Source organism: Mustela nivalis, assembly GCF_964662115.1.
Source record: "Mustela nivalis genome assembly, chromosome: 18".
Classification (NCBI taxonomy): domain Eukaryota; kingdom Metazoa; phylum Chordata; class Mammalia; order Carnivora; family Mustelidae; genus Mustela; species Mustela nivalis.
The window spans coordinates 35,551,335-35,578,303 of NC_139037.1; the positions used below are offsets into that span (position 1 = coordinate 35,551,335).

Here is a 26,969-nt window from a genome sequence, read left to right on the forward strand (position 1 = left end):
TGCAAAATGATTGTTTAACAGGGTGGGCATAGGGTTCCCCCCCCCACCTTCCCCGGCGTACATCTTCCCCCTTTCTGGTAACAGTATAATCTTGAGTTCTCTTTGCAAACTATTTCTACCCATGGGAGCTAAGGGGGCTGCTCTGGGTGCCTGTCTTCACCCAGACAGAGGATAAGTATGGCTAGTTGAAACCTACTAGGAATCTGAATCTTGAGCAATGGCGTGAGGACAGAAAATTGGGGAAGAGGATCACCCTGAGGGAGGATGAGGCTTTACCTTCAAAGACTGCTGACTCCCAAACCCAGAGCTTCCTTGGAAACTGTCTTTCCGAATGCCCGTCCTTTTATGTTTCTTCAGTTCTTTGAGCTATTCTTTTTTTTTTTTTTAAAAGATTTAATTTATTTATTTGACAGACAGAGATCACAAGTAGGCAGAGAGGCAGGCAGTGAGAGAGGAAGGGAAGCAGGCTCCCTGCTGAGCAGAGAGCCCGATGCGGGGCTCGATCCCAGGACCCTGGGACCACGACCCGAGCCGAAGGCAGAGGCCCCAACCCACTGAGCCACCCAGGCGCCCCTTTGAGCTATTCTTTATGCTCCCATGGTTTATTTCTGTGGTTGCTGAGTTTTGCTTCAGCTGACCAGTCTGCTTTTGTTGTTTATCACCAAATAGCAGCAGAGATTGCCTCAGTGGCTCTGTAACCTGGTTCAGACAAACAAAGAAGAGGTGTTCATCTCCTGCTTCCCTCATTGAATCATTCCAGGTCCTATAGCCTGAAGGTATGGGCCTTGGTTCCAGATTTTGGAAAAGTAGCAGTTTGGCTCATAGCGTTGCCCAATCAGTGAGTGGCCTTGCTCTGTAGTCCATCTTCTTGTCTTTTTATCTGAAACACTGAGCCAGGGCCAGATTGAGAGGTAAGCCTGCAAGGCAGCTGCCAGTCTGGAGGGGAGTTACATCATCACCAAGGAGATGAAGGGCCGATGAGTTTAGGTCTCTCTAGGAGCGACCTTACAGAGCTGGTGAGAAGCTAATGAGTCTGCTCCGCTGAGGATGACATTGCCCTCTGGGGATCGTTAAAACACTCTCCACTTTTTCTTTCTGTTATTTTTGAGACACACACATAAAAGTCAGATACAATTTTGATTCTAACTAATATATGCAATAATGACCTTCACCTTGAACAAATGACTGCTTTCATTATCTGTTAAACCCATTAATGTGATTCTCTGTGGTTTTCTGGTTTGGAAAACCATGAAAGAAAACAGACCAACTACAGGAAAGTCGGAAATGTTTTACGAATTTATTTCAGAGCCTTGACAATGAAGTAACTTGTGAAAAGAATAATGTAGAATTCTAGATATTAAAATGGGCTATATTCGACATATATTGTTCAAATAACAATACATTTTATTAAAAGATAAATTTTCAAAATTATATTTATTTGGGCACCTGGGTGGCTCAATGGAGCGCCTGGGTGGCTCAGTGGGTTAAGCCTCTGCCTTCGGCTCAGGTCATGATCTCAGGGTCCTGGGATCGAGGTCCGCATCTGGCTCTCTGCTCGGCGGAGAGCCTTCTTCCCCCTCTCTCTCTACCTGCTTCTCTGCCTACTTGTGACCTCTCTCTCCGTCAAATAAATGATAAACTCTTAAAAAAATTATATTTATTTTAAAAAACTTCCACATCAAGGAGTACTGTCCATTTTCTCAGAGTATGCATATATGTAGTAATAGGCCTGGAAGGGTAAAACTCTTCTAAACTAATAGGTTTCAACTCATAGGGAGTCAAAATGCTGGCATCGGCCCTGGCAATGACACTAAGTGTTGTAGGGCTGGGGCAAGTTGCTTCTTTCTGAGCCTCAGCTTCCCTTTTGGTAAAATAGTGGAAGAATCTATGCTGCATTCACTCTATAGTGATGATGTGAGGACCACATAAACTGCAAAGGAGCTTCGAAAAAGATGAAGCATGGTATGAATCAGGACAGACCTCTCTGGAAGGGTAAAACTCTTCTAAACTAATAGGTTACCTCTGGGAGTAGGGAGACAGGAAATGGAATTAAGAGAGGTAGCCAAGGAAATTTACCCTTGTTGGTTGAAAATTTACAATAGGAATGTATTGGTTATGTTTCTGATGATATTACAGTAAAAATAAAATTTAAAAGGCATATAAAAATATAACTGCCCTGTTGAGGAGGAACAGGGAGGGTGCAGGGCTGTGTGCCCATGGCCCACTCTGGAAACTTCTCTGATATCTTGGAGCTGAGTTTGGTCTAAACTCTTCATTTTTCATTTGGAGAAACCGAGGCCCAGGAGTTCACCAGAATGATTTGTCTGAGGCTTGCAGTGTTGTTTTCTTGAGATCAGACAAAACTCACTAAAAGTCAGAGAAAGGTCCAGAATCTTCCCTCCCACCGTCTACCACACCACTCCCACCCTCAGTGCCTTCCCAGAAGGTGATGGAGATTCTGATTGCCTTAGTAACAGACCTCTTTGGATTAAACATGAGCTTGTTATCAGAGTGAAGGTTAATGACCTAATGATTAACAGCAGAGGCTTACTTGCGGAAGAAGGATTGTGCTAATTGTAGCTGTGGATCCAAAATCCCTGGACTGGAGAGATTAATGTGAGGAAGCTGTTCCTGTCCCACTCCAGCTAGGAAGAGTGTGGTTCTCTTGCCTGTCCTCACCAACCTGCAGCCAAGAGACTCTTGGCAGAGAATATAAATAGGGACTCAAGGGTAGTGGTTGCACAAGGGAGTCAAGATGCTGACATCAGCCTTGGCAGTGACATTAAGTGTTGTAGGGCTGGGGCAAGTTGCTTCTTTCTGACCCTCAGCTTCTCCTTTTGGTAAAATAGTGGAAGAATCTATGCTGCATTCACTCTATAGTGATGATGTGAGGACCACATGAACTGCAAAGGAGCTTCAAAAAAGATGAAGCATGGTATGAATCAGGACAGACCTCTCTGTTTGCAGAAAACCAATTCAGTTAATTTAAACAATCTAGAAAAACAGAACTTACTGATTCGTGACGTCAGAAAGATCATTGCGTGTGTGTTTGTGCATGTATTTGTGTGAATCTGGCTTAGGCACAGGTGGACCCAGGGAATGAATCCTTGGTCCCAGGAATCTTCCCTGTTTCTGTAGTTCTTGGCTGACTTCTTCTGTGTCATCTTATTCAGGCAGACTCTTCCACGGGCAGGCAAATACATCCCTGGCAGTGTTAAGCTATGTTATCCTCATAGCTGGAGTTCCAGTGAAAGGCAAAACTCCTCTTTCTGGTTCAAGCCAAAGTCCCAGAGAGAATTCTGACAGGTCAGCCTTGGTCATGTGCCTGAGCCATTCACTAGACCCAGGGGAATGGGGTTCCCTGATTGGCTTGGCCTGGTTCATATGCCTATCCCTAAAGTGGACGGACTGACCAAGGTGAGAGGTGGTGCCCCAAAAAGATGCTGTGCAGAGAGAGAACGTACAACCACTATATGGCTGAAATGCCCAGAAAGAACTCCTGCCCGCTGCCCCTCCCTGCCCCCCAGTTGATCCTGAACCTGAAAGAGGCTCCTCGCCTGGGGACCCAAGGGAGTATTCTTGTCTCCAGTGCTGGCTAGACACCTCTCCTTGTTACCGTGATTAGCAGGGTCTGTCTGTTGCAGTGGGCTGGAAATACTAGTAGCCCCAAGTGAACACGGAGACCTCATGCTGAGCAAACTGAACAGACAAGGATATGGTCTTGACCCTATGACAGCAGTTATGTGGCTACCAGTCAAAGAAAGGACATGTTGAAGACACGATAGGGCAGTTAAGTATATGTCTTTGGCTTAGGTTATGATCTCAGGGCCCTGAGTTCAAGCCCCACATCAGGCTCCCTGCCTGCTTCCGCTTCTCTTTCTGCAGCAGCTCCCCCTGCTTGTATTTTCTCTCTCTGTCAAATAAATAAATAAATAAATAAATAAATATCTTTAAAAAATTATAAAATCAAATAAGATCTATCTTACTTTTAACTCACTGAGCCACCCAGACGCCCCTCTATCTTACTTTTAAAAGTAGATCGTTTTCTATACAAGCTAAAATCTCTTTTGACTACCACCCCGAATCCCATGACTCACACCTGTCACCAGTTTTAGAACTTTGACCTATTGAATAACACTTAAAAAATTCATTTATTTGTTTACTAAAACGCTGTATCAACTGCTGTGTATGTGTTTGTATGTGGGAGCACATGTCCATGTGCTAGGCTCTGCTCCGATAACAGATAATTAAAACATTTTGGTAGCTGAACACACATTTATTTCTTCTCTGACACATGCTAGTAAGTATCTCTAATGGGGATTTATTTACTGGCATCACTGAGGGACTCAGGCTGATGGAACCCAAGAGAGGAAGAAGGAAAAAGTGAGGAATTTTGCACTGTCTCTTAAAGCTTCCACCCAGAAGCAAGTCATGTCTTGGTCGAAGCAAGTCACATGGCCTCACCTAATTCCAAGGAGTGAGAATCTTATGCCTGGGAGAATGGGAAATATTTGGTGAACAGCATTAATGACCACTCTGGTAAGTTAAGCATATCATCTGCAATTCGTTAATTTTATTCAACAGTGTTTCTAGGGTCTATCCATGTTGATACAACATAGATCTCATTCATAAAGATAAGTCAATAAGCCAGATGCAGAATAGATACTGTATGTTTCCAACATCCCTGAGGCTCAGTATCACTGATTACATTCTTATTCTTGGCCGCCAGTCCAGCAACTGATCAACTAATCAATCTATCATAAATGAATTATGTAAGCAGTGCATTATAGATGCCCTCTTCCAGAAGGTATTAATGAGACAAAGGGTCAGGGGAGCTATTGTTTTGCCCTTGAGGTGCTTGGGGACTGGTTCAGGGGGAGCAGAAGACCCAGTGCTGAGGTGTGGACTTGCAGGGCTGAGAACCTCACAACAGGGGTTCCATCCTGAGGGCTGGAGTAGCCAGACTGGGGTTTCTGGACAGTGTGGAAGGATGTGTGAGGCAGGGACAGGCAGGAAAGTAGAGTATTTGGTATTCTGAATATGATGGCCGCTCATGAACCAGTCCGTTTGGTCAGACTCATCTCCATCCTCATTGTCATGTGAGCTTGACTATGTCACAGGTCAAAATGTGGCCCCTGAATCCAGGATTATCATTCTTTGCAATGGCTCCTTTAGGACACCAGACCACAATGCTGAGCCAAAGGCACTGTGTCTGGAATCTTCCTTTTCTAAAGTCAGTCCTTTGGATCTGGAAATCACAGTGAAAACGACAATAGTGGATAACTATTGAATGCTTACTGTGTGCCAGAACCCTCTAGGGTAGGTACTAATGTGCCCATGTCACTCAAAGAGTGGGTGGCCGAGAAGGAAGTAATACATAGCAACAGAACAATAAAGCCAGCACTCACACACTACGCACTGTGGAGGCTGAGCCCAAGTCCCTACTCCGCTGTGTCAGGTATACTTGGGCCCAGGCTTAAGCTTGTCAAATAAACCCTCGTGTGATTACATCAGTGCTTGGCTCCTTGGTGGTCTCTCGGACACAAAAACTCAGGCATAACACTCACTACATGCCAGACTCTCTTAATAAAGGACCTGGTGTGCGAATTCATGCTATCTCCTGACAATTCCATGAGAAATATGTTCTATTATTCTTTACAGGATCAAGCACCTGGCCCAAAGCCACATATAACTTAGTCAGGGGCAGATACAGGATTTGAAACTAGGCACAGTCTGAAGGCCAGGGAGGACTGAAGAAAGTTCTGCTTCCGTCTTAAGACTATTCAGGCTGCTATAATAGAATGCCATAGACTGGTAGCTTAGAGACAGCAGAACTGTAGTTCTCACAGGCTAGACGTTCAAGAGCAAGAGACTAGTAGATCAAGCCTAAGATCAAGGCATGCCTGGGGAAGGCCTGCTTCCTGGTTCATGGGTGGGCTGTCTTGCTGTGGCCTCACATGATGGTGGATAGAAGGGATGTCTCTGGGTTCTCTTCATTCATGGGGGCTCCACCCTTGTGACCAAATTACCTCCCAAAGACCCCACCTTCTAACACCATCATATTGGGGGTTAGGTTTCAACATTTGAATTTTGGGGGGGACACAGAAATTCAGCCTGTGGCAGCCTCTCTTGGCCCGTCTTGTAGTCTGACAAGCAGCAGAGCTGGCCCTGTGGCCCTGCTGTCACTGTTAAGTACAGATAGCGCTATTTATTCCCCATGGGGGTGCCCCAGGGCTAAGCCCAAAGTCTTCTTTTCACCTGACAACTCCCATTATCCATAACATCACCTGGCAAGTCCTAAAGCCTCTATCTGCCACAAAGAGGGTTCTCTGCTGGTCTGATGACCACAGGGCCTTCTTGGAAGTGCTCTCCAGTGGGCATGTGAGAGGGGATGGTATTTTCTGAGCCACCTGATGGCTGCTCCTCCAGCTGCCGCAGGCCCCAGACCTCCCTCAGGAATCAGAAGTATAATCCATCAACAGAAATTCTTAACCTCTTCTGTGCCATGATCCCACTGGGGGAAGCCTCTGGATCTCTTTACAGAATAATATTTTTAGGTGCATGAATAAAATACATAGGATTACAAAGGAAACCAGTTACAATGAAATGCAGTTATCAAAGTATTATAAAAACATTCACGATATAGTAATATATGTGCTGTTTTCTCAACTCATCAAATAATGAGATCTAGAGGTTGGATTAACGACTAGAAAAAGTTCAGAGGAGATCAAACAAGGAAGGGAAACAAGGCTCCCTGGAGGATGTGGGCTAGCCCTGTGCCTTAAAGATGGTAAGATTTGCAAAGATATAGAGAATGGATCATAAATACTGAATGGAAGAAACAAGGCCAGTGTCTGAGAGAAGGTGACCCTGAACTCTGGTGAATGGGTCACAGAAATTGGGGTGTGTGGGTCCCTTTAACTTGGGCCATGGGTTAATTATAATATTTTAATTACTTTCTTTATTTTACTATCAATGTCTTTTAGTTGCAAGCATCTAAAGTAGTAAAGAGACATTTTTTTTCCCTCTCAGGTAGACTTTATTTATTTTTTAAAATTTCTTTTCAGTGTTCCAGAATTCATTGTTTATGCACCACACCCAGTGCACCATGCAATATGTGCCCTCCACAATACCCACCACCAGGCTCACCCAATCTCTCGCCCCACCTCCCCTCCAAAACTCCCAGTTTGTTTCTCAGAGTCCAAAGTCTCTGTGGCTCGTCTCCCCCTCCAATTTCCCCCAACTCACTTCTCCTCTCCATCTCCCCATGTCCTCTGTGTTATTCATTATGCTTCACAAATAAGTGGAACCACATGATAATTGACTCTCTCTGCTTGATTTATTTCACTCAGCATAATTTCTTCCAGTCCCATCCATGTTGATACAAAAGTTGGGTATTCATCCTTTCTGATGGAGGCATAATACTCCATAGTGTATATGGACCCCATCTTCCTTACCCATTTGTCTGTTGAAGGGCATCTTGGTTCTTTCCACAGTTTGGCGACTGTGGCCATTGCTGCTATGAACATTGGGGTACAGATGGCCCTTCTTTTCACTGTATCTGTATCTTTGGGGCAAATACCCAGCAGTGCAATTGCAGGGTCATAGGGAAGCTCTATTTTTAATTTCTTAAGGAATCTTCACACTGTTTTCCAAAGTGGCGGCACCAACTTGCATTCCCACCAACAGTGTAAGAGGGTTCCCCTTTGTGATGATTAGTTTTATGCATCAGTATGGCTCAGCTATGGTGCCCAGTCATTCAATCAAACACTAATCTAAGTGTTGCTATGAAGACATTTTGAAGATGTGGTTAGCATCTACAATCAATTGAGTTTATGTAAAAGAGGTTATCTTTGATAGTTGTGGGTAGGCCTCATCCAATCCATTAAAATCCTTTAGAGCAAACACTGAGGTTTTCCAGAGAAGAGGAAATTCTGCATCAAGACTGCAGCATCAACACTTACCTGAGTTTCCAGCCTGCCTCCTCCCCTACACATTTTTGGACTTACACCCCCCACATTTGCATAAGCTAACTCCTTAGTATAAATCTCCATTCCCCTCTCCCCCCCCACTACATTTCTGTCTCTCCCTCTACCTCTCTGTTCATCTGTTGATTCTGTTTCTCTGAAGAACTCTGGTTGATACACATGGTATGGTGGTACCAGTTTGTTTAACCATTCATCTTTTGAAGGACATCTGGGTTGTTTCTAGTCTTTGGTTATTATGAATAAAGCTGTTGCCAAAGTTCATGTACAGGTTATTGTAGAAACACAGTTTTCATTTCTCAGAGATAAAGCCCAGAAGTGGAGTTGTAGGTCACATAGTAGTGGCATGTGGTTTTAATTGTCGTTTCCTTAGTGGTTAATGATACTGAATGTTTTTCTCATGTACTTATTTGCCATCCTTAAATCCCCTTTGGTGAGATGTCTGGTCATGTCTTTTGCCAATTTGCTAGTTAGTTTTTTTTTTTTTTTTTTTTTAAACTGTGGAGTTTGAGAGTTTTTTTTATGTATTGTGGATACTAGTCCTTTAAGGAGTCTCCTTTCTGTGGTCTGAAGTCAGATGTCTCTGAGGTCTGTGTGAGTTGTGGTGCTTATTTAACTTAGAGCTTCTTGGCCCTGCCTCCTGAAGTCCCGCCCTTGTGCATCTGTGACTCAGTATTCATGTATAGACCAGAGGGGAACCGCCTGCTGACTTCTGGAGCTTTTTTGGTGACTAGCTCTTCTTCCTGGTCCTCATTCCTTAAAAATCCCAGCCTGTCCGTCCAAACTCCTATCTCTGTGTCCTCAGCTTAGTGAGACGCCAGGCTCTGCTTAAATCCCCCTTTCATATACCATAGCCTGGAACCTGCCTTTGCCACAAGGTAGGACAGCTACAGGATTCACGTCATTCACTTCTCTTCTCTCAGGGACCATGATCCTGCAACATCTGTTGTTTGAAAAATGTTGTTTCATATATTTTGTCCACTTTTCTGGTTGTTTACAGTGAGAACATAAGTTTAGTCCCAGTTACTCTCACACCTGGAAGCAGAAGTATTAATCTGTGTGTCCTTATATTTGGTTAATGTAAGCATAGATGCTGGGCTGTGCAGGAAGGGTGATGTCCAAGAGTTGGTTGGAGTGGGTGGGTTAGATGAGCGGGACTAGCTCTTTTACTGCTTCTGAATTTTCTTAGCTATTTTCCAACTCTGTCCTGTACCATTTCCCTAGACTGCATATGTCCAGACATATGGAGAGCTAAATGCCTGACCTATTCTCTGCAGGATTTTTGAAGCTCAAGATATAGGCATCCTTTTTCCTTGATATGTTAGACAAATATAAAGAAATAATAAATAAAATAAAAATACAGATGTATAAATATATTTATATCTATTTACACAAGTATATAAAGTAATGTATATTTGGACCATATGGTTAAAGTCAAAATTAGAAGAGCCCTGAATTGGAAGTTCAAAGACCTTGGTTTAGAGTTCACACTCTTTCATTTATGGATCTCTCTGACTTTGGATGACTTATGAGAATTCACCAAACAAATACCCTCTAGGTAAACACATCATGGCAAAGTTAGAGAGGGGGAAAGAAATTGGGCAGGCGGCTGAGGATCAAGTGAAATCACTTTTGTAAACTGGAGAGCACGATGCAAAGATGGGGTGTTCCGTTAATTTTACACAATCTATGTGGGCAGGGAGCGGATGTACCCAGATGCCCAAATCCCTCTGCAATGCATTCTCCATAGAGCAGTCAGAACTCTTACCAGAGTATCCATCAGATCAGCTCTTTTTCCTTAAAGTTCATCAATGGCATCGTATTACATAAATCTTAAACTTTCTGTGAAAGATGGCTTTTAAGGCTTTGTTACCGCAGCAGTCTTCTTGCTAGCCACTTCCTCCCTCACACGGTGTGCTGAAGCATTATGTTCTATTTCTGCAGCACACAGAACTCTCTCCTGCCTCTAGAGCTGGGACTGCCTTCTTGCATCATCTGACTCTCCCTCCTGGATTCCCCTCATCTTTCTGAATCCCATGCCATCTCCTACCATGGCTGTTTCTGCCTAATCCTGAGGGTTTCAGACCAATATCCTCCCTTCAGTGAGGTCTTCCTGATGAAGTTTTAGAATATAAGTGAGGTTTGGTGGGGTGAGGTCTAGAAACGACCAAGAAAGAGTTCTTGAGACATCTTTGGTGCAAAATGGTGGTTTATTAAAGCACAGGGACAGGACCCGTGGGCAGAAAGAGCTGCTGCCTGGAGTTTTGAGGGGTCACAGGTTATGTACCATGGAGGTGGGGGAAGTAAGGAAAAGGGAGGTTTCAACAGAACTTTCATATGCTAAAGAGGACCCAAAAGATAAGGGATATCAGAGGCCTTGCCATTGCCAAGGTCATCTTGCCCTTTAGCAAGATACTAACATTAAGATATTTGGGAAATTCCTAAAGAATGTCACAATATGTCCCACCCAGGAGTGGGGGTGGGGGAAGTTTGGAGGGAGTCAGCTTTTGCTTTGTCCTCAGCCAGCCTTCTGTTTCCTCATCATTCCCATGGCTCCCCATGCAAAGAGGTTCCTGCTCTGGGATTCTCTTTCCTTAACGGTAATTACACCAGGTTCCAAATTTGCATTCACCTTGTGTTCTCTTGTTCACTATGTCTCTCTGCCGCTGGACAAGAGCTCCACGAAGGAAGAGCTATGTTTATTTGTTCCCTTCTCATCCCACAGCCTCGCACTGGGCCTGGAGGCTCAAGAGGAAACTTGCTGAAAGAACTCAACCTTTTTATCAAGTGCTAAAGAGTTCTTTTCTTTTGAAAGTTTAAGCTGCCCTCTAGTGGAAAATACAATCCAAAAATTCAGGCCTGGCTTGCTTGCTTTGTTTTTGTTCTTGCTAATGGGGTCCCCAGACTTTCCAATCAGAGCAGCAAAGACCTAGTGTCTTGTCTGTCCCTCCAGCAGAGTGGACATTGTGGAATGCCTGCCTAGCCTGGGCCCACATGGAGTTCCCTACAACAGCAGTGGAGGGACAATTTTCCCCCAGTGGGACCCCTCCTTGGCTCTGGAGCCTCTCCCTACCCTCTGTGACGGTTAGAATTTGCACTGTCTATTCTTAGGGGCATTATTCAATGATGCATGAATCCACAGCATCCTGTCTAGCAGGTAGAAAGGAGCTCCAAAAAGCTGAACAAAATGGGGGATTTTATAAGCAGAAGGGGACAGGGGCAAGGAAAAAGTGTGACCTCATCTTTCTTTGGGGGCAGAAGGGGTCTATCAAGAGGATTACCTCCCTAGTGCTAACCAGGAAGTTCCAGATTTAATGGCTTACGATTATAGTCGTTTGATTAGGTATTAATTCTAGGTTTGGTGATGTGGATTTAGCTCAAATGACTCCAGTTTGGGCCTGTTGTCTATTTATCTCTCTTAACACATTATATATAAAAAGAACAGCCTTAATTTAGTTTGTTCCTCTACTAAGTGAAGTTTCGTGCTCAGTGCTAGCTATGCCAAGATGAATGAGACGAAGTCCTTGTCTTCAGAGAACCTAGAGCATTGTCTCTGATGCAATGTCACAAGTCGATTAAATCTCTGAGGTTGCAAACTGATGTTCAACAGATATGTTTATTTGGCTGGTCCAGTGTTTAAGTTTTTAAAATTAGTTGCCAACCTTTTAATATGGGAGATTTCTTATAAAAATTGGGTTTCTGACTTCTCTTGGAAAACCAACATGGCAACACTGAGTCCCTCATTACTTCCCATAGGACTTACACAAGAATCCACTTCTTTTCTTATGTCACTTTCCTGGCCATTCTGGGCCTCTCTGCTTGAGGCCCTATAGTAGGAGCAACAAAAGGGGAGCAATTAATTTTGGAAGCAAGTGAGAGGGTGGGTGAAGTCTTCTCAGACAGGGTGACTTCCCAGATGCCATCTTGAGAGCCTGAATGGGAGATGGTGGTGGCCCTATGGGACTGTGGCCAGGAAGGTGGGGTAAGAGGAGTGTCACGTATGCTGGAAGGTAAACTGCGCTTGGGTTTGGCTTTACGGCACAGCGAACGTGAATCTTGGGCGAGAATTCCAGGTCAAATGTTCCAGCAGGAAGATGAAAACTGAATTGGCCTCAGGAGAGATGTTATGTGTGAAGGGCTTTGTGTCAAATGTGAATGATGTTGTTTGGGGACTAGGGATCTTGTTGAAATGCAGACTCCCATCCAGAAGATCTGGAGGTGGGGTAGAGACTCTGCATTTCTAACAAGCTCCTGGTCCCTGTGCTATACTTTGAGTTGTTGGGGCTTAGAACACAGGCTGCAATCTAGTGGGCCATGGGTCAGATGTGGCCTAGGAAACAAGTTTTTCTGGGTTACAGGGTGTTTAAGTTTTTTTTTCTTTTTTAAAGATTTTATTTATTTATTTGATAGACAGAGATCACAAGTAGGCAGAGAGGCAGGCAGAGACAGAAAGAGAGGAAGGGAAGCAGGCTCCCTGCTGAGCAGAGAGCCTGACGCCGGGCTCTATCCCAGGACCCTGAGATCATGACCTGAGCCGAAGGCAGAGGCTTAACCCACTGAGCCACCAGGCGCCCCCATAGTGTTTAAGTTTTTTAAAAAAACAGTAGATACTTGTAAACCAGGCATTTTTCACATAAAAATCTGAATTTTTCCTCTTTACTTATCATTCTCTGTCATATCACTAGATTTTATTTTTATTGTTTTTCATAATAGACTCCTGTTAATTGCCTTTTTCATTTGTTCATTGTGTATCCTCACAAGGCTGTGAATTCCACGCTGTCTTGTTTGCCCATTTCCCTTGAATCTAGTCTGGCACACAGTCTACACTCTATTTGTTTATTATTTGTCAAGTGAATCAGCAAATCCACTTTCCTGTGCGCTCACAGTGATTACCACAGTTCGTACTTGGCCCTCTTCACTCACTTATGTTACCTCCTGAGAAAGGTGGAGTCAGGACATGACCTTGGGAAACCCCTAGGTTTAGGGAACCTGAGGGGAAGAGGAACCAGGGCAGGAAAGAAGACCAGGAGAATGAGCACCCAGAGACCAAGGGAGGAAAGACTACAGAAGAGGGGTGCTGGGCAGCCAGTGCTCCTATGAGATGGAGGGTGATGGAGGGAGTCACTGGCCTTCAAGAAAGCAGGAGAGGAAGGCACTATAGAGAAGGAAAGCATGTAGGCTATATCTTAAGATTGCTACTGGGCTTTGGTGAGTTTTTTGGGGAAGGCAGTTAGTTTTGAGTCCTTGTATAGACATAGTACAAGGACCTAGGGGTGGGAAAGAGAGCAAAGATATACAAAAGGGTGGCTCAGTCCGTTGAGCATCTGGCTTCCCCTCAGGTCATGATCTTGGGGTCCTGGGATCGAGCCCTATCTTGGGCTCCCTGCACAGCAGTGGGTCTGCTTCTCCCACTCCCTCTGTGATCTCTCTCGCTCTCAATCTCTCATATAAATTAAAAAGAATTAAAAATATATAAAAAAGAGTGGGTATAATGGGTGCCATCCCAACTTAGGATAGGTGGAAGATTGAGATAGGCCTGAAGTGGAAAGGAAGAAAGAAAGACAGAAAAAAAATCCACTCCTTAGTATAAGGGAGAGGGGGCAGGGAAGGCAAACTCCCATGAAATAGGTGCAACTCACAGTCTCCATTTAGGGGAAAAGTCTAAAAACATTTGATATAATTAAGCAAGTAATGAATAAACATTGATGAAGTTTTAGAAATGCATCCAGTTTAATGAACAATTTGTTCTTAATGGAATTTGTAGCAGCATAGGTATTTTGTCTCCAACTCTTGTGGCCTCCTGTCCTATTTCCAGAAGCACTGGCTTGGGTAATATATTGACAGCTGATGAAATATTTGGTAATTGAACAAGAAGAGAGCTATGTTGGCTCCAGGGCTGAGGGAGAAAGGTGAGGAGAAATCCTGCTACCTGTGGTGTTTGTGGGCGGGAAGGTTAAAGGGACAATAATGAGAAAGCTAGCTTCATCTTCAAGGCCTGTTGCTTGTCTCGATTTTATTGTTTTGTGTGTTTTCACCTTCTGGAATTCAATAAATATTTGCTCAGTGAATGAATAAGTTTAAGGTCAGACACTGTACACAAGAGTCAAAGAAATCGTATTTCCTGGAAAAGCTAGTGGAATTAAGTGCAGGTTTCCACAGATGCCTCCCCTGGCTCCATTTCATTTCAGTCACAAGGGATCTGAGGGACATTAGCCCGAGGTCTTCCTCCTAGCCAGTAAGTGGATACATATTCCCTATGACAACATGGTGCAGCCCAACTGTCACAACCAGGCTCTTGTCCTTTTGTGGGACTCAGCCCATAGAGTGTTCTGGTAACCTCTTGCCATCACCCGCCCATCTCAGCTCTGATGGGTCATGGTCTTGCTGAAGCATAAAGGGGTGGTTTCTGGAGGTCGGCTGGTTTATAATCTTGGCTGTGCTGGGTTAGATTGGGCAAGTTAGTTCACTTCTTGGTAACTCAGTTTCCTCAAACGTAAAATGAGAATAATAATATTTCCTCTCTCATTGGATTTTTTTTGAAGATTGAATAAAATAATGCAGGTATGCAATATACAACATGATGATTATAGCTAACAGTGCTATTTTATCTATAGAGGTTAAGAGACTAAATCCTCTCATCACAAGGAGAAAAAAATTTTTTTCCTTTCTTCTTTCATTTTTATTGTATCTATCTTTGAAGATGGATATGAGCTGGACCTACTGTGGTAATCATTTCACAATATATGTAAATCAAATTGTCACACTGAATGCCTTAAATTTAAAGGATGATGTAGGTCAGTTATTTCTCAGTAAAACTAGAAAAAAAAAGATAGTATAAGTAAAGCATGCGGGAGGGTGTCTTGCACACAATACTCAATACATGTTATCAGTTATCATTGGGGATTACAGTTGCCTTTAATAATTATGAATAAACCATACTTTTACTTATAAATTTGATTTGACATTCTTTGAAAATATTGTGTGTGCATTCACAGCAAATGAGGGAGAGGTGGGGGGGGTGTTGAGAAAGACTGAGTCTTACTTGTAGTGATGAAAAATTCACAGCCCCTGAGGTAAATACACTATTACAACGGAAGATGAGTTTCTGACAGGTGAAGGACTTGCTCAAGGTAATACCACTAGTAATGGTGGAAACAAGTCTTTTTTAAATTTTTTTTTTAAGATTTTATTTATTTGTTTGACAGAGAGAGATCACAAGTAGGCAGAGAGGCAGGCAGAGAGAGAGAAGAGGAAGCCGGCTCCCTGCTGAGCAGAGAGCCCTATGCGGGACTCGATCCCAGGACCCTGAGATCATGACCTGAGCTGAAGGCAGCGGCTTAACCCACTGAGCCACCCAGGCGCCCAGAAACAAGCCTTAATACTGTTTTTTTGATCCCCAGTTCAGTGCCTCTAATGCTAACACCCATTTCCAGGCATGGCTTGGTAGTGTTTCAGAAGTCATCCCAGATTCTGTTCCAAGTTCAATTTTGTCCATGTTAAACACAGCAAACAAAAAAACCAAGAGCTTGGGCGAGAACAGCAGCGGTTCGTCCGGCCAGTAGGTGGCGCAAAGGCGCTGTTACCCGATGAGAGGCGGCGGGAGAGGGCGGAGCTCGTTCGGAAATGGGGCAACGTACGCTTTCCTTTAATTGGCCTGAGCGCCTCGGCCCACCATCCAGTCAGGAGCGTCTGCGTCACTTTGTTCCCGAGGTAGGCGGCTGCCCGCGGAAATTTGAAATGGCGGACGGATCGCTGGCGAGTGACGGGCTAGGGTCGCAGGCCATGACAGCGCAGCAGGAGCGCACGGGCTGGGCGGTCGAGGAGGAGCCGGCGCCTCTGGAGAAAGGTGAGCACCCGTCTTGTCAGGACTGGGCGGTCGAGGAGGAGCCGGCGCCTCTGGAGAAAGGTGAGCACCCGTCTTGTCAGGCCGGAGGAGCCGCCTCCTAGCAGCCGACCGTGTCCGCGGTGGCTTGGGGCAGTCGGGACCCTCCGAGGGCGCCTGGGTCTCACAGGCCTTCCGGAGCGGCTGGCCAGGGTGGCGGCGGTGACTGTGAGAGGCACCGACCCCTCCTCAGAACGTCAAGGTCGGGAGGTACCCTGGGCCTCTCCCCTTCTCCTCGCCCCATCGGGCTTCAGCTTCCTTGACACTGAAAGGGGTTGGGCCCGCTCAGGAATTCCCAGCAGGGATGTCTGGGTGGGCTTCCGGATTGTTTTTATTTATTTTATTATTATTATTATTATTATTATTTTTTGCGTTCATCTGTGGAGAGACGTCTCCTCTTTTTCATCTCAATCTCGGAGGAGCTCATGAATCCTTTCCCCAAAGAGAAGATAGTAAACTCTTGGCCTCGGTAGCGGCCCCGAGCACTGACGGCAGCTGACACGCCCAAAGTGAAGGGAGCCAGGGGGCGGCAGAGTCTAAAAATAGAGCCCAAGTGCAATTTTCAGTGCTGTGTACCTCTTTATGGAGAGAACGTTAGGATTTTCTTTCCTGATGTTTTAAGCTCTTCAGACTTTTCCTTTAACATTTTCAGTTGGGTTATGTAGTGGAGAGAGTCCTGGCAAAGGGAGAAAACATACCTGTGATTTAATTCCACTGCTGATCCCTCTTGTGAACCGGCAAAAATCACTTGGCCTCAGTTTTCCTATGTGGAAAACAGAGCCAGTGGTCCTACAGAATGGGGAAGATGAATGGAAATAATGTGTGAAAAGTGGTACTTGCAAAGTGGCTGTAAAGAATTGTGGCGAAGTCAGGTAGTCTTTGCTTTTTTATATTGTGTAGAAATACATATAAAGTTTACCATCTTATACCATCTTAATCATTTTTAACTGTATAGTTCAGTGATTTTTTTAAAAAAAAATATTTATTTATTTGACAGAGATCACAAGTAGGCAGAGAGGCAGGCAGAGAGAGAGGAGGCAGCAGGCTCCCTGCTGAGCAGAGAGCCCGATGTGGGGCTCAATCCCAGGACCCTGGGATCATGACCTGAGCAGAAGGCAGAGGCTTTACCCCACGGAGCCACCCAGGTGCCCCTTCAGTGATGTTTAATATATTCACACTGTTGTGCAGCTATCACCACCTTCCATCCACATAACTCGTCTTCTTGTAAATTGAAACTCTGTACCCATTAGACAATAACTCCCCATCCTCCCCTCTCTCAGCTCCTGGCTGCCAGCATTGTACTTTCTGTCTCTATGACTTTGAGTACGGTGAGTACCTCATGTCAGTGAATTCATACAGTATTTGTCTTCCCGTGACTGGCTTATTTCATTTAGCATCATGTCCTCAGGGTTCATCCATTGTGTAGCAGGTGTCAGCATTTCCTTCTTTTGTAAGGTTGAAAAATATTCCTTTGTATAGAGATATCACCTTTTGCTTATCCATTCAACCATTGATGGACGCTTGGGTGGCTCCCACCTTTTAGCCATTGCGAATAATGCTTTTATGAACATGGGCGTAGAAATATGTTTTGGAGATCCCGCTTTCAGTTCTTCTGGATATATACTCAGAAGTGGAATTGCTGGGTCTTCTGGTAATTCTATTTTTAAATTTTTGAGGGACCACTATACTGTTTGTTCTCCATAGCCCTGTACCATTTTTGTTGCCTACAGCAGTGTATAAGAGTTCCTATTTATCCACATCCTCACCAACACTTGTTTCCTTGATAGCTTTTCTTATTTTTTTTTTAAGATTTTATTTATTTATTTGACAGAGATCACAAGTAGGCAGAGAGGCAGGCAGAGAGAGAGGAGGAAGCAGGCTCCCTGCTGAGCAGAGAGCCCGATGTGGGGCTCCATCCCAGGACCCTGAGATCATGACCGGAGCCGAAGGCAGAGGTTTTAATCCACTGAGCCACCCAGGCACCCCTTCTTATTGTTTTTGATAAAAACTATCCCAATGGGTGGGAAGGGAAGGCATTATTCCTCTAATAAACATTTATATATACTATTTGATGGGTAAGTGATTGACAGATAATTTATTGAATTAATGAATTGAAACAGGCATGCTATCTTCATCTTCACTTTATAGGAGAGGAAGCTGAGGCACAGAGAGATTGCCACACAGCAGTGAGGTATTGATGTTTTCTGAGGCTCATGTGCTTTGGCAAGTGAGCAGTAGACTTGAGTACACTATGGGTCATTTGTGGGATCAAGTAGTTCTGGTAGCCTGAGTAGAGGCAAAGATTCGAAGGAAGGAGAAAATATGAGGAGCAGCGGGCAGTGGGCTGGGGTGTGGTTGAGAGAAAGATTGCTGTTAATAACAGTCTCAGATATTCTCCCTGAAACAACCTGTGGAAACTATTTTGCCAGCTTAAATGTTACCCTCAGCATTGTTTATTTAGTAGTTGTTTTGTCTATTAGAAACATTATATTATACAGAATTAGATATGCCACTGATCAAATCATGCCTTATGAAACATAATTACATACAGCCCAAACCTAATGTGATTAGCATTTTCTAATCCTTTCTTTAGACACAGTCACTGAAATTGGTGAGGAGGAACCTTTAGTAAAGTACCTTTAGCGAAGTAAACCTTATGCATTATTAAGCATCTCTCATCCCTGTTTATTGAGGGACCATTGACAGACTGATATTGCAGAAAATGAAGGGCTGCTTCAGCTCATTTGTGAAGGAATATAGGAAACCAGCTCCTAACTTTAATGCGACTTTATGGAATTGTTTTGGGGAAAAAAATAACTGTAAGCTATTTGACCATTGGAAGTTGGTAGCTATAGTAAGAATCATAACTTTATCCTTTGAAGGAGATTTTTAGTGATAGCCAGTGAATCAAAAAACCTTTTTTTCTCTGCCTTCCTGAAAAACTTCACAGAACAACAAAGACTTAACCTATGAAAGATTTTAAGTTCTTATTGTTTCAAAGTAGAACTTGGATTTTGAGATATTTTCAAGTTTGGAAAACTGATTTCTTTTGATGGTGATAAAGGTAAATAAAACATCACATCCAAATCCTTATTTGTATTTTGTTTAGAATTTCTGAGAAGTCTGTAAGCACTGGAAGTGTCTAGGATGGTTAAACCTGCTTATTTTTGTTCTTTTAGCTCTGTTCCCAGATGAAGATTCATGCAGTGATTGCAGCAATCATGATAAGCCAGGTTCTAGTTTACCAAGTTTTGTGCTTGAAGGAAAGACTCATTTTCCAGAAATATTCCAGACAAGTCAACTTTTGTTCTATGAGCGATTCAGAGCTTATCAAGATTACATTTTAGGTGAGTAGGTTTGTTGTTGCTGTTTGTTTGTTTTTTGTTTTGCTGCTTTTAATGTTTTCAGTTTACAGGTAGATTTCAGTCTCCAGATTGCCAGTTAGTTCTGAGAAAATGGATTTACTAACTTTTCTCTGCTTTATGCAGTCTCAATTCTTATTGTGTTTAATTTGTTTGTAGCTGACTGCAAGGCCTCTGAAGTAAGAGAATTCACAGCTGAGTTCTTGGAGAAGGTCCTTGAACCATCTGGATGGCGGGCAGTCTGGCACACTAATGTGTTTGAGGTGCTGGTTGAGGTAAATTTAATTCTGTTGTTAAGACATTTGTCTCTAGCTTAAAGCACTTTCCTTCAGACTGTTAGAGCCAAAGTGCTTATTTTTAATTAAAGTTTATGAGCTGATTGAAAATAGCATGTTTTTCACATCTAATTGTCACGGTGTATGAAGTGTTCCGCAAATTTTAAAGGCAGCCAAGGAGGAGCTACTCGGGGAATTGAGGTGGTTAAAGTTCCAGTGTCCTTTGACAAGGAGAATGGATTATAAACCTATGAAGTGGAGGAGGTATTTGAGACCATTTAAAAAATAAAGAGACCTCATTATGAAGTCAACGGAGTTTCAATTAATTTTTTACCTTCTTAGTTGTAGCCCATTAAGTAGCTCAAACCAAACAGGCTTTTTAAAACTGGCCTATTTTTTGCCTAACAAATTTGTAGATATGTGGTTAATCTCTTGATAATGTGTCCCATTGTCAAAAGTAAAAATGATCTTATTTTTCAACTGACTGGGCCTTTTACACTAAATTTGCACTCTAATTACAGCTGTGAATTTTTCTCAGTGTTTGTTAACTGGACCACAGAAAACCCTGTTAACCTAAAATGTTAAACCAGGGAGTGAGAATACAAGTTGTTGCTGCAGCGCTTTGAGAAAATGACATCATTTACTGCAGTGATTATGGATGAGGCAGTGGGTTGCAGCTGTTTCTGGTGACTTAAGTTTTGTATTATGTTAATATGTTTGGTGGCAGGAAAGGCCTATTAATTTGGTTATAATAGTGTTGTCATTGGTCGTGTCCTCCATACATGTTCAACCCTCAACCTCCACCCTGATCCACTCTCCCAAAGTTGTCAAAGTCATTTTTTTTTTCTTAAGATTTTATTTATTTATTTGACACAGAGAGAGAGATCACAAGCAGGCAGAGAGGCAGGGAGAGAGAGAGGGGGAAGCAAGCTCTCCACTGAGCAGAGAGCCCCATGTGGGACTCGATCCCAGGACTCTGAGATCCTGACCTGAGCCAAAGGCAGAGGCTTAACCCACTGAGCCACCCAGGCAACCCCAAAGTCATTGTTTTAAAAGAGAAATGTGTCAAAAAAAAAAAAAAAAGAGAGAGAGAGAGAGAAATGTATCATTCTTCTGCTTAAAATCTCTAATGCGTTGCATTTACCAAAGCCATGGTGTTGGCTTTGTGGTTTTTCATTGTCTAGAGAATACGAAATCCAAGCTCCTTTTAATGCCATTTCTGTCTTCCTCTCTTTGCCCTTTTCTCTCCCCTCATCGCCTGGTGCCCTCCCCCGCCCATTTCTTTCCTTCCGTTCCAGCAAAAAATACTGCCTCTCTGCTGCTCCAGCAGCCAAGTTTTTCTCTGCCACAGGGCCTCTTTACCTTCCTGCTCTTCAGATGGCTGCTTCCCTTTCATCCTGTACATCACAGCTAAGAAGTGACTCTGACCATCCCAGCAAAACCAGACCACTACCCCTGTTTGTTATACTTTGTCACATGCTCATCACCATCTTGTTTGTTTGTCTCAATTACAGTGTAAGCTCCATTTGGGTAAGAGCCAGGCCTTTCTTGTTTATTTTCTATATTATGGAGGAAGGCTCCCTGTTCCCATTACCTGCATAATAAAATCAGGCTATTAGTAGTGTTTTGTATGTATCTTAATTTTGATTTCCATGTAAGTCACATTATTTTAAATTTCAGGTCACAGATGTGGACTTTGCAGCCTTGAAGGCAGTGGTGAGGCTTGCAGACCCATACCTCTGTGAATCTCAAGTGAGCTCTTTTACCTTGGAATGTATGAATGAGCTCCTCGATCTGAAGGAACATCGGTTGCCCCTGCAGGAGCTGTGGGTGGTGTTTGATGATTCTGGAATATTTGACCAGACAGCCCTTGCAATTGAGCATGTCAGGTAGGAAGAGAGGAGAGTTGATAAAAATAATCTTGTCGCCAGAAACTATGGATGAAATGCAGTAATTCTAGTTTGTGTTATATACCCAGATTTAAAACTCATACTGTAAATTTGGTCATGGCAGTATTTTAAAATATTCAAAGATAGGGGGATCTTTTTTAAATTAAAAAGATTTAAAAAGCATTTTAAATTTTCATTTGAGATAATTTCAGACTTACAGAAAAGTTGAAAAAAAAAATACAAAGAATTCCTGTGTGGCTTTCATTCAGTATCCCCAAATGTTAACAAAAGATAGGAGATTCTTTGTTTGATTTGCATATGTTTAGAAACCCTTAAAAGTTCTGGATGCTAAGGCTTATGGTTGATGTACTTGAATATGAGGAAAGAAGAGAAAGTGAAGGAGGTGGTACACCATGTCTTATGCACTGACAAGACATATATATATTTTTTCAAGATTTAAAAAAAAATTTATTTGCCAGGTAGAGATCACAAGTAGGCAGAGAGAGAGGAGGAAGCAGACTCCCCACTGAGCAGAGAGCCAGATGGGGGGCTCAATCCCAGGATCCTGAGATCAGGGCCTGAGCTGAAGACAGAAGCTTTAACCCACAAAGCCACCAAGGCGCCCCTGTTTCTCGAGAATGTATCTGGCCAAAGAAGGTTTCTTCTCAGGTCATTTCCAGTATCCTTAGGGGATATGTTCATGCCTTTCAACCTTTTTTGGCATACTTGATTTCCACTTGAACATGTGCTCATCTTGTCCTTTCAGTGAGGAGGAAAGCTCCTACCTGGATTAAACAGTATACTCTTTTTTTTTTTTTAATTTTAATTACAGTATAGGTAATATACAGTGTTATATTAGTTCCAGGTATACAATATAGTGATTCAGCAGTTCCATACATTACCCTGTGTCCATCAAGGGAGCACTCCTTAGCTCTCATCATCTATTTCACCCATCCCCCCATCACCTCCCCTTTGATAACGATCATCAGATAGATCTTTTGTCATGTATTTCCTGGTACAGGTACTTCTTTTGGATCTTCTGTGTTATAAGTATATTCACTAAGGAAGGCTGACTTTTATCTATTTAAAAATGGACTTCTATTTCTCTGGGAACTGGGAGATTTCCTAGAGAACTCTCTATGAACTAGTGTGGCTTAGTGTCTTGTAGTTTTCAGTTTTTGTACCATTAGTGAGTTAACCTGGTTTTGCTGAGCTTAATTTGAATGCTTTACAAAGAAGCAGGGTATCTCAGGCCCTGCTTCCAAGATGTTCTGGAAAATTTCTAATTGTACCCAAGAAATTTTAACCCTATATGTTCAGCATTAGGCCTAGCAGTATAAATCTAAAGAACTGGCCTCTGTCCAGAACCAATATAATTAATTCTCTTATGTTTATCTCACTTGAAAAAAATCTTTCAATTGAAGCATTTGAAGGTAAAGGGATAATTGATGAGTTTAGGAAATTAAGAATCAGGGAGCTAATCTCTAGGGGTATTGAAGTTGGTAGAAAGACTAGTATTTAGAATTAGTAATGGTATTATTTGAAGGTGAGCCTGGCAAATTTATTCTTCATTTTGAGGGCTCAGATTCTGGTTAATGCCCAGAAAAGTTCAAATTATGCAGGTTCTCATTTGTTTACTCAATGAATATTCAAGTGCTGGGTCCTGAGTTGAGGGGTAGATGTGACTGGAGCATGAAGCTGATACAATCACCATCACCAGGGACTGTCAATCTAGAGGTGGGAGATGAATCCTAATCACACAGAAGTGCATATGTGATTGGAAACTGCAACGAGTGCAGTGAAGAGGTAGGTCCTAAGGCTAGGTTAGGTGGCAATTACATGGTTGTCTCTTGAGGAGATGGCATTTGGACTTGGATCTGAAATATTGGCTAGGTGAAAGGGGCTGTGGCAGAGGTAGGGAGGGAACAGGTTCGTGAGCTGAATGAATTTAAGGTGCTGAAAGGCCAGTGTGGCTGGAACAGACAGTAATGGAGGAGGCTTAGGAAACCAGCTTAGAGGTTGTTAAGAGTTAGAAGATGTAGGGCTTTGCCAGCAGGTTAGTCATTTTTGTCTTTAAGAGCACTGGGGAAGCATCAAAATGTTTTTATACAAAGGTGAATAAGATCAACTTTGTATTTTGGAAAACAAATGCAGGGAGATGGACTAGGAAGCCCAGGTTAGGGACAAGAGAGTGGACTAGAATGGGGTATGGAGAGGACACATGGAGGCTTCCTGAGAAGGTTGGATGGCTGGGACCTGGTGGTAGAGTAGAGCTGGGGGATGCGGAGATGATGAGTGGATATGGCAGAAGTCAAGGTTTCTCTCTTGAGAGAATAAACACCAGAGGAGGTGCAGATGTGAATGATGTATGAATGTCCAGTACAGTACTGGTGAGCTTACTACTTGAGGGGGTCTTAAAATGTAAGTATAAGATCACCAGGTGGAGAAGGTGGACAGCCTGCCAGCATGTCGCATGGAGGCTTGAAAGAGCTTCTGAAATGGGAGTTTGCATAAAAGAGGTCTGAAGTTAAGAGAGGTGCTCTAGAGCCAGATTGTGAACCCATGGAATACCTCCACACTCAGGATTTTGAACTTCATTCTGGGGGTAGGAACCAGCAGGTTTTTTTTTTTTACTGAGTAAAGGCATGCTCAGGTTCCTTTTTTTTTTTTTTTTTTCTTTAAGATGACTCTAGAGGGGGCACAGTCTTTTAAGCCTCTGCCTTCGGTCCATGGCCAGGGTCCTGATATGGACCCCTGCATCGGGCCCTCTGATTGGCTGGCAGTCTCCTCCTTCTTTCCCCTGCTCTTGTTCACTCTCTCTCCTTCTTAAAAAAGAAAGAAAGAAAAAAAAAAGCCAAACAACAACATAAAAAGATGACTCTAGAGGCTGAAGAGACTAGCAGTCTAATCTATAAAGATTAAGAGATGGCTTCATTTTCACTGCTCCTTTTCACAGCAGAACTTCCTGGCAGAGTTTTGTGTAGTCTCAGTCTGCACTTCGTGGCATTTCAGTAATGCTTCTGCCCCACAGCATCACTGAAGCTGTGCTTGAGGTCATCAAAGTCCTCCTTGTTCTCCTTCCCCATCATCTCTTCTCTGATCTCCTCTTGCTTTCCCTCTTGGTCACATTCTAGTTACTTGGTCACTCCCATCTTCTTAACACACTCTCCTCCCATCTTCTTAGTCATCTTGGCTCTTGCTCAAAACTTTAAAATGTTGGAGTTACCCAGGGATCCATCCTAGGCTAGCTACCCTTCCCTCTATTTAATCAGCCTTGGAAGCACATTAGAATCACCTGGGAATTGTTTTTTATAAGAGTATTCCAACTAATACATGAGGAAAGAATGATAGGATCAGAATATCAATATTTACAACCTGTAATAAATAAAGTTTCTAGGCAATAATCATGATTGGCTGCTACAACCATTGGTTGAAAACTCATAGGGAACTTTATAGTGGATGGATCAGGCTGACAAAACTGAATCCACTGGTTTCTTAACCTCATTATCAGAAGAGATGACCAGGTGTCATATACTTCCTAATGGAAGTACATTGTGTCTCCTTTTAAGTATCCTTGCCACAAAAAACAAACAAACAAACAAACAAACAAACTTTCCTAAAGCTGATCAAGTCTTTAGATCTTACTGTTTACCAGAAGTGAAAGAAACAGAAGAACATGTTAGATGACCCCATGAAGATGGAATCAATAAAATTTAGAGTGTGGAAAACTTAAATAAATTGCAAGGAGAAAAGGAGGAAAGGATAATTTATAGAATAAAAGTGATTTAGTTAAGCGCAGTGGCTGACCCTTGTTTGGATCCTTATTTGAACAAGCCAATGATAAAACAATAGCAACAATAGCAGAAGAGACAAACAGGGAAAATTCAACACTAACTGGATGTTTGGATATTAAAGAATTTTAACTTTTTTCTTGATATAAAGATTTATTTTAGAGCTACATACTAAAATTTGTGAATGATATTACATGTTTGACATTTGCTTTAAAGTAATCCAGTGTCGGCATGGTGGGTGTGGGGAGCAAAGAAGTGAGTAGGTAAGGTAGAGATGAAATAAGATTGCCTATGCGTGGATCATTGTTGAAGCTGGGTGATGCAGCTTCATCATAGTATCATGGTATTCATGGTACTGTTTGCTCTTGTATATGTTTGAAATTTTCCATAATAAAAATTTGTTGATTACTTGGATAGGTTTAAAAAAATTAGATTCTATATCTACCTCCCACACTCCCCCAAAGATTCTGATTTATTGGTCTAGAATAGGTTTGAGAACCAATTTTTAAAAGCTTCCAAGACGGCTCTAACAGGTAGCTGGCTTTGAGAACTGCTGCCTTATATTATTTCCCTAGATGATCTCATCTGTTGCTTTAATGCCATCAGTAAGCTGACAACTCCCAGATTTATATCTTTAGCCCTGACCTTTCCCTCGGGCTCTGGGTTTGTTATATTCATCTTTACTCTTGACATCATCCACTTGGAGGTCAGATAGGCATCTCAATTCAAACATGGAGAAAACAACTCTGTTTTTAACCTAAACCTGTTTCTCTCCAAGTCTTTTCTGTCTTAACAAATGGCACTACCATCCACCCAATTATAGATGGTCAATAAAACTTTTCTCTTTTTTTGATTTTATTTATTTAGAACATGAGCTGGTGGGGGGAGGGATAGAGAGAGAGGGAGAAGCAGATGCCCCACTCAGTCGACCTGGGGCTCTATCCCAGGACTCCAGGATCATGATCTGAGCTGAAGGCAGATATTCCACAAACTGAGCCACCCAGGCACCCCAATAAATAGTTCTAATTAAAGATCATAATGGAACCAGTATTACAGAAAAATTTCTTTGGCCAATCCATAGAAGTTCTATGACTCATGACTGAAATCTAGCATTTATGCAGCTTTCTCCATTGTAGCTGATACATTTGTTTCGATTTAGTCTAGCTTGCACACCTCCAGAACCCTAACACCGAGCCAGTGATTAAATTTGAATGATTTGAATTTGTATTTCAGGTTTTTCTATCAAAACATTTGGAGGAGCTGGGATGAAGAAGAGGAGGATGAGTATGATTATTTTGTCCGATGTGTTGAACCTCGATTGAGATTGTAAGTTAGTGACCTGTACGTGTTGGAAAAATAGCTGCCCTGGTTTAATTTTACCCATCTGGTGTATATATACTTCAGGGGCCCACACACAGAACAGGCCACCATACAAATAGTATAACCCATTAAAAAGTTATTAAATGAAACTTGTGCAAGTGCAGAGAAACCTACTTTTAGTTTATAAAGTGAGTAACAGCAGAGTTCAGGGACACTGAAGTTAAAGGGCTAACTTTTATAAAATAAAACTCAGTTGAGCTGAGGTGTTAAAAAAAAAACCTCTCTGTGTTAAATTCAAAGACAGTTGTTTGAAAAATAGTGAAATTAGTTGAATTATAGAAGACTTCTTTTGTTTTAATTTTTTAAAAGAGAACTTTAAAAAATATTTGGCCTTATTCTAAATTCCTATAGTAAAACATACTAGGTTAAACTAACAGAATTATTTCAGGGTGTTTTGTCAAGTTC

The 26,969-nt window shown here is 42.6% G+C and overlaps 1 protein-coding gene across 2 annotated transcripts in view; it reads left to right on the plus strand.

Moving 5' to 3' along the window:
* The first annotated feature begins 15,634 nt into the window (after nt 1–15,634).
* Nucleotides 15,635–26,969, plus strand: part of SHCBP1 (SHC binding and spindle associated 1) — a 29,946-nt gene continuing 18,611 nt past the window's right edge. Inside the window, exons 1-5 of one of the 2 annotated variants that reach the window (XM_082711015.1) lie at nt 15,635–15,831; nt 19,047–19,214; nt 19,389–19,504; nt 21,185–21,393; nt 26,418–26,510. In XM_082711015.1, the coding sequence (XP_082567141.1) occupies nt 15,723–15,831; nt 19,047–19,214; nt 19,389–19,504; nt 21,185–21,393; nt 26,418–26,510 (695 nt within the window). In that variant the 5' untranslated portion in view covers nt 15,635–15,722. Of the gene's footprint in view, nt 15,892–19,046; nt 19,215–19,388; nt 19,505–21,184; nt 21,394–26,417; nt 26,511–26,969 lie in introns of both variants that reach the window. The other variant, XM_082711014.1, reaches the window with a different exon arrangement.